The sequence below is a fragment of the Rhinichthys klamathensis genome, unplaced genomic scaffold, assembly GCF_029890125.1.
Source record: "Rhinichthys klamathensis goyatoka isolate OS25496 unplaced genomic scaffold, OSU_Roscu_1.1 h1tg000008l_1, whole genome shotgun sequence".
In the NCBI taxonomy this organism is placed as follows: Eukaryota; Metazoa; Chordata; class Actinopteri; order Cypriniformes; family Leuciscidae; genus Rhinichthys; species Rhinichthys klamathensis.
Window position 1 is genome coordinate 876416 of NW_026606561.1, and position 11748 is coordinate 888163.

An 11748-nucleotide genomic window follows, 5' to 3' on the forward strand; every position below is an offset into this window, starting at 1 on the left:
TTTTGCATTGATGGGTGCATGATGCATCTGTATTTTTCTTCTTTTCCAGGTGGATGAATTCAAACCATGTGTCACCACCATGTCAATGAATGTGGAGGAGCAACAGATGGTAACTGTACATACTTAATCATGAATTTCACAAAACCTTTTTTATAATACACTGTTTTATCATAAGATACTAAATTAAATCAAGCAGTTGTAGGTTTATAGTCAAGTCAAGTCATCTTCATTTATATAGCGCTTTTAACAATGGAGATTGTTTCAAAGCAGCTTTACAGAGATAAACATACAATTTACGGTAACAGAGATTGCCCCAAATGGGAAAAAAAGTAAACGTTTCATCTTGTTTGGTGGATATCTCCACAGGTGCTGAAGAGCATGATGGAAGCCCAGGATCAGCTGGAGAGGAATTACCTCACAAAGAGGGAGGAGCATCGTGCTCTGGAGATGCAGAACTACAGGGGTCTAGCCAGAAACACAGGAGAGTTTGACCCTGACAGGTAGACATGTCATGTGTTTGGACAGCATGATCTAAAACCTCACAAAACTAGAATACTCTTGTTATAATCAAGAAAACTGTGCAAGTGATAAGCAAGTGATGGTAAATTCTATTACATTTAAGTCATGGATATTGTACGGTGGCAGAGAGAGTTCAATTGAAGAAAACACATGCAAATAGAAAAAAATACTCACAATGCAGCCAAATACAGAAACGAGCTGCAAAAACTCACAACGCACATACGATCAGGATGTTAAAATAAACAAAAAAACTCACCTTTTAGGTCATCGACAACACCACTGACGAGTAGACATTGAACAATAAGCATGTCTCAGCCAAGTTTGTCACTTGTTGGGGTCCCCTTGTGGTTGTGAGTATTTGCAGCAAATTTGTTTTCAAACTGATGAAGATGCTTTCTTAATTTGTTGGTGTTTCAGTTGCTTTCTTCGGCTCTCTTGGCCACCGTAATATTGGCATGAAATGAAAATTCACCCAATTTTGTAAACGGATGTTATTGTGAAGGATCTGTGTATGTTTTATTATATAAAAAAAAAAAGTTTAGACTTTGTAATGTTTAATCAAATTATAATAACTTGTTGTTCCGCTGAATGTATTTAGTCCACTTAAACCCAGTGGTGGACGAAGTACACATACCATGTACTTGAGTAAAAGTAAAGATACTCAAGGTAAAACATCACTCAAGTAAAAGTAGAAGTGCTGCCTTTAAACATTCACTTGAGTAAAAGTACAAAAGTATTTGCCTTCAAATGGACTTAAGTATCCAAGTACCTTGATTTTTTTATGGCTATAATGTCCTATTATAATTTGTCACAAGACTCTTGCTTAACTCAGTCTAAGTGAAGACTAATGTCACTCTTGGCACAATCTATTAAAGAAATGACATTAATTAGTCTGATATATATATATATATATATTTGAATTGAATTAATTTTTTTGTGTGTTTAATTTTGGAGGGAAGGGGACTGTTCCCATAAGGTATAAAACATTTACAGTATTTACTGTATATATTTTTCTCCAGCGCCTATGGTCATAACTATTAACATCTTAATGTTATGATACATTCACATTAACCTGCACAACGCCATTAAATATATATATATATATATATATACACATACACATACACACACATATATATATATATATATATATATATATATACTGTATATATATATATATATATATATTCTATGTTATGGGAGCAGCCAATTTCCCTCCAAAACTAAACACAAAAACGTGTCTACGAAAGAAAACATCAGTCGCTACTTCAGTTTCAACACGACTTTAAATGTAATGGTTATATCTTTTTGCTTTTGTAAATATAGTTCATAGTGTCTACATGTTGGAGCACTGCCTACAAAGCTATCGACTTTAATTAAAATTTGTTTGTAAAACTAAAAATTCATACTGTACATAGGCACAATTTATATTTGTTCATAAAACTAATTTCAGTCATATACTGTCTGCATTTGCCTTTACATTAAAAGGTTTCAAAAACCTTCAGAAACAAACTCGTTCAAGTGTGTCCAATCATTTGACAGGTAGTGTAATTGTATTTAGACTGATTCCTGTTAATTCTAAAGTCGTTCAAAGCAAGGAAATGAAACTGTCATGGGTCAAAGGGTCAACTTGTGTTGTGTATTCACGTTTGTGTTTAAGGGAGGTCGAGGGGCAGATTTTCAGGATAGGCATGCACCTGGAGGACATAAAAGAGCAGATCGACAGAAACGTCTGCCATGTTTACTATCCTCCTTCGTCATCCTTCACTCCATCTCCTCCTCCTTGTGAAAATATCCCTCTCTCATCATCCCATCCATCACTGCATGAGGTAACACACACAGTGATCTACATTTTAGGGGACATTTGGACAAAAATTCACGGCATTAGACAGTACCTGATTGTCAATGACACTCTCTGAGCACATTATTATCCTTCACTTTTCCCTCCTTCATTCATACACAAACTGTCAAAGTTAGCTTATGCAATTTCTGTTTAAACAACTTCTTCTGTTAAGAGTCAGCAATTATTAATGCTCATGTGGACACGCACAGCGAAGCTGATATTGTTGTGTGCCTCATATCCGTTTGCATGTGTTCGTTTGCTATGTAACGTGAGAACTAAATGACTGGGCCGTGGTAGGTTTTGTGGATGCTGGGTCTGAATGAAAAAACATGTCATGTTACAGGAGTTGGACTTCAGCATCTCCTCGGTCAGACACAACATGGAGGACAATGATGATGAAGAGGCCAGTGAAGATCACAGAGCTGACGAGCCTTTTCCCGGCTGCACAGAAAACCGCTTTTATCTACAGTACTGCCACATTTTCCTCTTTATCTGTTTTTGCCAACATAATGCTTCACATAGGCCGTGTTCACACCTAGGCATGTGACAGTATCTAATTTTCATATCACAATAATTGCTGTAGCTTTTATCATGGTATTGAATTAAGTTACAAAAAGGGTTGAACTCTTAATAATGAGTTTCTTCTCTTCTCAACTCTGAACATTTAAATCCAACAAAAAAATTCCACAAAATGTATAGACTAAACAAATGAAACAGATTAAAGTGCAAAACCTTTGACCAATATCTTTTGTGCCATGTTTTAGTCCAGATTAAAATGTAAAAATGTTTAGGTGTAAACAAATATTGTGAAAATAAATAGCATATTAAGTCAAATAAGTATTGTTTAGTGCTGTGATAAACCACAGCGAATACAAAATTCGCAATGGCTGCTTGAAACAAGTATGGTTTGACTTTCTTTTTCCCCCAAATTATTCAAAGTATTTTGAAGTGCTCACACTGTAAACCCTAATGCTCAAAATAGTTAATTGGTTTGAGTAGGGTAAACTTAAATTAAACAAATTAGTTTAATCAAATGAAGTTTTATGAGTATTTAGAACTTTCTTTTTCTTTTGAGTTCACAAAACTGACATATTTTAAGTAAGCAGAATTGTTTAATTGTTTTGAGTTTTATGGAGGTACTAATAAACCATGTATGTTCATTACCGCGATGTATTTTGTTATACCGGCACATGTTCAGCTATTTTTTAAAAGGTAAACAAAGACTAAGAAATGCATATGGAATGTATCTGGGGTGGTAATCAAAAGTTTGCTGGTTCAAAATCCACAATCATTGACATAAACATTGCAATTAACATAACGCATTAAACAAGTCACAATCCCAGATTGCTTAAAGAACATGTTCCTGTACATTAACTTCACATTATGCCATTATATGGCAAGGTTGCGCAAACGAATTCAGTGAAAAAGATTCTATTTTAATTCTAATGGTTAACGTTAATTAGAAATGTTGTGATCCGGTCCCTTGTTTAGTTCTCTTAAAAGATCACTGATGTAGGTTGTAAGAGGAGGGAGCGTATCGTGATATTTAGCACAGCTCACCCGAGGATGATCGGGTTACAGGTCGGGAGGAGGGACGAGGGAATATCAGTTTCATTATGGAAACACTTCGTTCCCTCTGTCAGTTTTTCTGTACTTCCTCTGAGGTATTCCACCTTCTCCACTGAAACGCCTGGAACTGCCAATGAGGAAGAGGAGGACAGACTAACAACAAGAGAGGAAGACAACATCCTGGCACAACTGTCCAACTCAACTTCATTAAAGAAGCTGACATACGATAGGTCAGTATTTACAGACAGATTTGTATTTTTGTGGCTGTGCATGCACTGCAATCTGGTGTATTCTTAACTGGGATGGTATGTTGTAATTTTAGAAGTTAAATTTGTACAGGAATAGATGGTAAATCAAAGGTGCATGATTCAGGGTTATTATAGTTAACTGAAACTAAAATCATCAAACTTTTTTTGTTACTTGAAATAAAATAAACACTAATGGAAAAAAAGTAAACATAAAAATAATATATATAAATATAAATAAACTTATTTTATTTCAGCTATAGTTGCCAGGGGAACATCTCTCATTTTCAGTTAGGTTAACTTAATGTACTAAAATAAATAAAACTGAAATAAAATAAAAACTATATAAACATATATATAAAAAAATATAATAAAAAAAGACAAAAACAAAATAACTAAATGAAAACAGAAAATTAAAATATAAAAAATTAATTCAAAATATTAATAAAAACTATAATAGTAACACAATTCTACTGAAATAACTAATGATTGTAAAATAGCTTTTAGATGAATATAATTACTTTATACAACTTTTGATGGATGTAAAATGTTTGTCTAGTTTTGTTAGCCCAGAAAATGTATCCAGTGATTTATGTTGCATTCTTGTGGATATATAATTGCTTTATTACATTACACTAACATTACTTTATTACATTACACTAGTTCTAAACACGGTACCATGTTAATACTATGGTATTTTTGAAGTACTGTACTTTGAAGTACTTAAAATCATCATTGTACCATGGTGCTCTCACAGACCTTTTTGTAAGGCTAATGTGAGTCCTTTGTTGAATTAACACTGAACATTCTTAGTTACAATGGTGCAAACATTATCAGTCTTAAAAATCTAAAACTACTGTAAACGTAAAAAGAACCTTGTTTTTCATGACTGCTGTGATCGTCATTCCTCTCTCAGGTACGAAGAGAAGATCAGACCCAGTGAAGCCTCGTTCCCTTCTGTAGGAGCGTCTGCTGGACACTCTCCTCAGCCAGCCACAGACAAAACACAGGTAACAAACACATACACTAACATGGAGAGACAGAGATTAGGTTTGTCTGTGAGAAAACAAACCTATTTTATGGACAAGATAGTATTCTGCAAGAATGTCAATATTGCTAATAGGCCTGTTGAAATTATTGATTAATCATCTGATTGTGGTAATGCTGTGGTTAAGTCTACTTTTATATGAAATAACGGCTTGTAGGTTTATTGTAGACTGCATTGTATTATATAATATAATATTTGTATTATATAATATAATATTATTAATCATAAATAATTATATAAATATTATTAACTTTCACAGCATTAAAGTAAATCATATGGGCCTATTTTATTATATGATTCCAAGTAAAATATATATAAAAAATATGTATAAAGATTACACTGGTAAGTGACATGAATAAACAGAATTATTTATGACAAATCAGAACAAAATTCAGGATCGTGACAGGCCTAGTTGATGTCAATGTTGATTGTTAAGGGAAAAAACCCCATCACATATTATTATTATTTTTTGTTGCAAAAATGTTACCTTTAGGAGTACAACAGCTTGTCACTGGGACAGCACCCCTAAAAGAACACTTATTGCACCTTATCTACTCCTAAAAATGGCACATTAGTATCTTAAAGTAGACAGTAATAAGGTACTAGTAAGGAAGGTAGGTACTATTATGAACATTTTAGGGTAAGATACAAAGTTGTCCCTGCCAGAGTGACAAGCTGTTGTACCCCTAAAGAAACAATTTAATGACAGTGTAAAATAACCAGGGTTACATTTTGTGAGATAAACAGCGTAAATGAGATGTCATTTTTTATGATAGATTAAAAAAAAATCCCCAAATTCCCCAAAGATACTGTGATTTTTTTGTTAGAAGTGTTATTGTTTGAAGGTTTTTGTTGTGTCACTTGCAGAATGTTTGGGCTGTTTCTGCAAAGGACAGAACGACAGATAAAGTGTTTTTGTTCTTTTAGAGATTTTTAAGTCCAGAAACTGACAGCGGCTTTGGCAGTTTTGACCTGAGCCGTCCAAACACAGGACTGTCCAAAACACCTCCTAGTGCTGTGAGGTAAATATCTCTCTCTCTCTCTCTCTCTCTCTCTCTCTCTCTCTCTCTCTCTCTCTCTCTCTCTCTCTCTCTCTCTCTCTCAAACACACACAGACACACACACACTGGGTTTCCATGTTTTATGGGGACTTTATAGACATAATGATTTTTGTTACGGTATATTCTATTCCCTAACCCTATACCCATCACAGAAAACATTCTGCATTTTTACATTTTTCAAAAAACATCACTTTATATGATGTATAAGCTGTTTTCATCATAGGGACTGAAAAATGTTCCCAAAAGGACAAAGTATTGCCATCCTTGTGGGGACATTAAGAATAACGGTGTATATTTACAAAACTGAAATGCCAAAATACAAGACTACAAATGCTAAATGTGTTTTTGTGTTCAGATTATAAACGGTATATTTTCAATGAAAAATGCTCTGTAGCAGAACTGACATTTAAAAAATAAATAAATAAATAAATACTTTATCTGATGTGCTCTTTAGTTCTGCGCTCTCAGATGATGTCATTAGCATGGCGAGTATGAGCGGTCCGGACAGTGAAGCCTCCCACTCCAATGTACGAACAACTATATCAATGGCACCAAGACCCGTGCAGCCCACAGTAAATCACCTGGAATTTGAACAGCTGGTTCCACCAGGCATGGAAGCAAAAACCATTACCCAGAATGCAACTGTTAGAGTTTCAAAAGAGAATGCCGCATCAGTAGGTGGCGCCACTCCCACGCATAACCAGGTGACTGAAGGAAGAAAAGACCTTCGGCTGGGAAAGAGCCATTCTGCAAATGAGATGCACTCAGCATCACACTGTTCATGTCACAAGTAAGTATTAAAGAAAGTAGTTTAAACTTGTAGTTTATACCTGCAATTTGTGAAACCATCACAATTCCATTGTGCTCTTCACAGTAGTGAGGTTATCCTCGCACTGCAGTATGAGGTGTCTCGCCTCAAGAGGGCGCTAGAGGAGAGTCTTGGTCACCTGCCTCATGTGAGCAAGAGGACTGATTATCTGAATGGCAGGTGTCCGTTGGAGAAGAAGCACAAGGGACAGACCCGTGGCCAGAACAGAGCTGCCTCCAGCAGGTACTCCAAATTGGGGTTGAAGAATGGCTACCATCCTATTAGTTTTCTAAAAGAACATTTTAATAAACACTTTAGAGCAATGGAAAGATTTCATGGATGTTAAAGGTTCCATAGATGCCAATAAAGAACCTTTATTTTTAAGACTGTTGGTTCTTCGAAGTTTGCCAAACTAATGTGAATTCTCACTACATCATCAGACGTGCAAAGACAGACTCAAACCCTCAGAAGATTGAGGACTGGATCTCTTCTGATATGGAGCTCAGCAAGAGCAAAGGTGACAGCTTCACAACCTGGTTCATGCTTTCTTCTTTAGCAATACATTTGTTCTAAATGTGGTTTAATGCAGTTCAATATTGGTGTTTGCTAAAGTTGTGTTTAGTCTATATAGTTTTAGTTAAGTGAAATTGAAGAGAAATTGAAAGGGAATTAGTGTATTGTCAGTTACAGATGGTGAAGATTCAGATCACACTATGAGTTTCCAGAGAGCCTTCAGTCCACCGTATGGACAAATACGCACCCGCTTTGGTGCTCCTGCTGAGAAGAGGTCACATGACTCCAAAACATCATCCAGGGGTATGATACCTTTTAGTAAATAGCATTTTTGCTACAGTCCAGCATGTAGTAAGATAAAAGTACCCAAATGTTCTTCTCGCGATGGTCACAGCCTCAGCGGAGAGCTTTCCTTTGGACACATCTCAGTTCAGCCAGTCTGGAAGCCATCGGAGAGTAAGCGTTGGGCCAACGATCCACAGCATCAACACTGAGCCAACCAACAAAAGTGCCAGCTACAGACCTGCAGGTGTGGAATCACTTTAATAATCTAATAATGTGTATTACACACACACACACACACACATACACACATACATATATATTCATTTTAAATGACCCTACAAGTTCGATTAAACCATCAAAATGTATTTTTTACAAATATTATAAATTTGAGGGAAGAACAGAACATTAAACGTTATATATATAGAGCTGTCAAATTAAAGAATTGCATCTAACATAAAGGTTTGTTTATATAATATACGTGTATAAATAAACACACACACACACACACTTTTATGTTAGATGCTATTAATCGTGATTAATCGATTTGTTTATTCTGTATGTCATAGAAAGTGTATGTTTACAGCGGTGGAAAGCCAAGTGAAATAGTGTCCTTTGTTGTTTCAGTGGGAAACTTAAGGAATATCTTCTTAAATAGCACACATCCTGCCCCTTCTATTCCTGCTCATCTATCCCATAAGCCTCTGCTGCAGGTCAACTATGGCTCATCCTGTAGTCTACCTGCTGGGTAAGCAAATAATCAGTTAAAAGGCAAACAATCAATCTACTAATTATGTAACCCAACAATGGGTCATTACTCATTATATGTCAAACACCTCATATTACCAAAGGACATATGCAGTTTGATCTGTCAGTGTCAAGGATAATAGATTATAAACTGTACAGATAAACTTAGTGATATACTACGTGATATATATTGAAAATTGATAATAGTAGGTGGATGTTTTCCCAGGTTCAAAGTGCGAGATCAAGCATCTGAACCAGTGTCCAGTAGGAGGCGCTCTACTCAATCTGACTCAGCACTGCTTCCCAGTAACATCTTCTTTCAACGGACCTCGCCTCGGACTACTGGAAGACGACAACACACCAGCAGAGTCAGTTTAGACTGTCAAACAGCTACCATTCACACAACAGAATGATAGCACACAATTGAATAATGCTAACATTTTGGATTGAAAGGGGAAAGTGTTAAGAACTTTATATTGTTGATTATTTAGAATATAATCCCAACGTATTAACATAACATACCATTCAAAAGTTGAGGTCAGCAAGATTTTTTTTTAAAGAAATTATTTAATTGAGCAAGGATGCATTAAACTAATCAAAAGTGACAGTAAAGACTTCTATTGTAACAAAAAAATATTGGAAATAAATGCTGTTGTGTTGAACTATTTATCAAAGAATCACGGTTTCCAAAAAATTAAGCAGCACAACTTTTTTTCTATGGAGGCTTGTTTCCGACATGGAATAAATCAATAAAAAAGGTCATTGAGACTTTTTATTTCACAATTCTGACCTTTTCTCACAATTATCAGTTTATATCTCACAATTATGACTTTTTTAATCACAATTCTGAGGGGGAAAAAGGTTGCAATTAACTTTTTCTTTTTTATTCCGTGGCAGAAACAAGCTTCCATAGTTTTCAACATTGATAACAATAAGAAATGCTGCTTGAGTACCAAATCAGCATATTAGATTGATTTCTGAAGGAAAACTGTTATTGTAATAATATTTCATAATATTACTGTTTTACTGTCTCAATAAAGCAGCCTTGCTGAGCATAAGAGACTTCTTTCAAAAACATTACAAAAGCGTATTGACCTCAAACTTTTGAAGTGTAGTGTATTATATATTAACATACAATTTGTGTTTAATGCTTATCAGGAGGAATCAATACATAAGACGCTGGACAAGGCCCTGCAGGCAGCTTTTGTAATGAAGCAGACCACGGACAGGATGGCGGACGCTCTCTCTGCTGACCTGGCCAAGGCTCAACTCCAGAAGAAGTTACAGGGCCTGCGTCCTCTCAGCAGCAGAGCGGGCAGCTAGCAGTGCTGGAATTCACTCTTTACAGACAACATTAAATTACAGTATGAATCCTTTCATACATCTGCTTTCACACTTCGGTTTAATAGTGTCCTGGGTTTTGCATTATCATCAAAAATAAAAAAAATTGCTGACCTGAAAAGCTGTATTTTTCTATTTATAATAGTGATCAATAGGGGGCAGAATAGAACTTCTTAATGTAGTCAATACAACACAATACTAACAACAATGTAAGTGTGATGCAACTATAACAACACAATACTAGAATGCCTGTCTCCAGTATAAAATATCATAAAACACCCAAAGATTTCCTCCCTGACTTCCGTTATCACATACCATCATGTTATTAAGGAGAAGGTTTTGTTGAAACTAGGAATTTTTTTGTGTTAAATTCCCATAAACGTCCCTCAGTTTCAAAAGACTATCATTTTGTTAGCCATATCACCCATTGGCAATCACTAGACTGAAAAATGACACCGGAGAAGTTTCTGCCAATATCGTATGCGTGTGGTAAGCCTCTGGACGTTGCTGTTGTTCGTGTAAAGCAGCTTGCACTCTCTTATTGGAGTAGAATAAATGCTCTGTTGAAAACTAACAAACATCTGTCACTGTGTAACATAGAACCGGAGAGCAACTGGGGTAACATATTAGTATTTTTTCATCATACATACCCCCCCAACTCACAGACCACTAAAAGTAACAGTACTAATAATATACGGTATTTACTTTGATAAACACTAGATTATAAATTTGATTTTAATTATATATACACACACACACACGTTCAAAAGTTTGGGGTTGGTACGATTATTTAAATGTTTTTGAAAGAAGTCTCTTATGCTTACCAAGGCTACATTTATTTAATCAAAATACAGTAAAAACAGTAATATTGTGAAATTATTACAATTTAAAATAAGTTTTATTTTAGATATTATAAAAACACACACATGTCTGGAAATTAGAAAAAAAACCTGGACTAATCTTTGCCTGAGGATACAGTAGAAATGTGTTACATTAATCTGTCTGTGTAACCTGATGTAAAATGTTTCTGCAGGGTGACTCTCACTATGACAGCTTAGAGCAACTGAGAAATCTATGACACAGAGGTGTAAACTAAACTTGTCATCAGTCCCAGCAGTATAAGAAAGTTCAATGAAACCTTTGAATGGTCTAAATAGCATTATAGCCCTTAAATATACAGTATGAAGAAGTACAACAGTGCCATTTGTGTCCTTTTTAAGATTGAACTGAATGAAAAAATAATAATAAAATGCTACATACATATTACCAACAAATAAAATGCTACCTATCTATCCATCCAACCATCCATCCATTCATCCAGAGAGACATATTACACATAATCAGTTCTCGTAATCAAAGTGTTGGATGCCGGAGAAATGGGAAGGAATAAAGATCTGAGTGACTTTGACAAGGGTCAGGTTGTTATGGCAAGACAGCTGGGTCAGAGTATCTCTGAAACCACAAGGTTTGTGGGATGCTCCGGTCAGCAGTGGTGAGAATTTAACAACAGTGGTCCGAGGAAGGACAAACCACAAATGGTGACAGAGTGTTGGGCGCCCAAGGCTCATCAATGCACGAGGGCAACGAAGGATCTCCTATCTAGTCTGACCCAACAGAAGGTCTACTGTGGCACAAGTCACACAAAATTTTAATGATGGTTGTGGGAGGAATGTGTCACAACACACAGTGCATCGCACTCTGCTTCGTAGTCGCAGACCAATCAGAGTGCCTATGATGACTCCCGTCCACAATCAAAAGCTCTTACAATGGGC

General features: G+C 35.7%; 1 protein-coding gene across 1 annotated transcript in view; it reads left to right on the forward strand.

Annotated features, from left to right (window-relative positions):
* Positions 1 to 9983, forward strand: part of LOC130092585 (microtubule organization protein AKNA-like) — an 18025-nt gene extending 8042 nt beyond the window's left edge. The window contains exons 8-22 of the mRNA XM_056260489.1: positions 50 to 109; positions 367 to 500; positions 2180 to 2348; positions 2706 to 2830; positions 4027 to 4161; positions 5093 to 5186; positions 6152 to 6246; positions 6740 to 7075; positions 7160 to 7336; positions 7534 to 7610; positions 7784 to 7909; positions 8001 to 8135; positions 8516 to 8636; positions 8862 to 9003; positions 9794 to 9983. Coding sequence (XP_056116464.1) covers positions 50 to 109; positions 367 to 500; positions 2180 to 2348; positions 2706 to 2830; positions 4027 to 4161; positions 5093 to 5186; positions 6152 to 6246; positions 6740 to 7075; positions 7160 to 7336; positions 7534 to 7610; positions 7784 to 7909; positions 8001 to 8135; positions 8516 to 8636; positions 8862 to 9003; positions 9794 to 9958 — 2091 coding nt within the window. The 3' untranslated portion in view covers positions 9959 to 9983. The remainder of the gene's footprint in view (positions 1 to 49; positions 110 to 366; positions 501 to 2179; positions 2349 to 2705; positions 2831 to 4026; positions 4162 to 5092; positions 5187 to 6151; positions 6247 to 6739; positions 7076 to 7159; positions 7337 to 7533; positions 7611 to 7783; positions 7910 to 8000; positions 8136 to 8515; positions 8637 to 8861; positions 9004 to 9793) is intronic.
* Positions 9984 to 11748: the final 1765 nt, after the last annotated feature.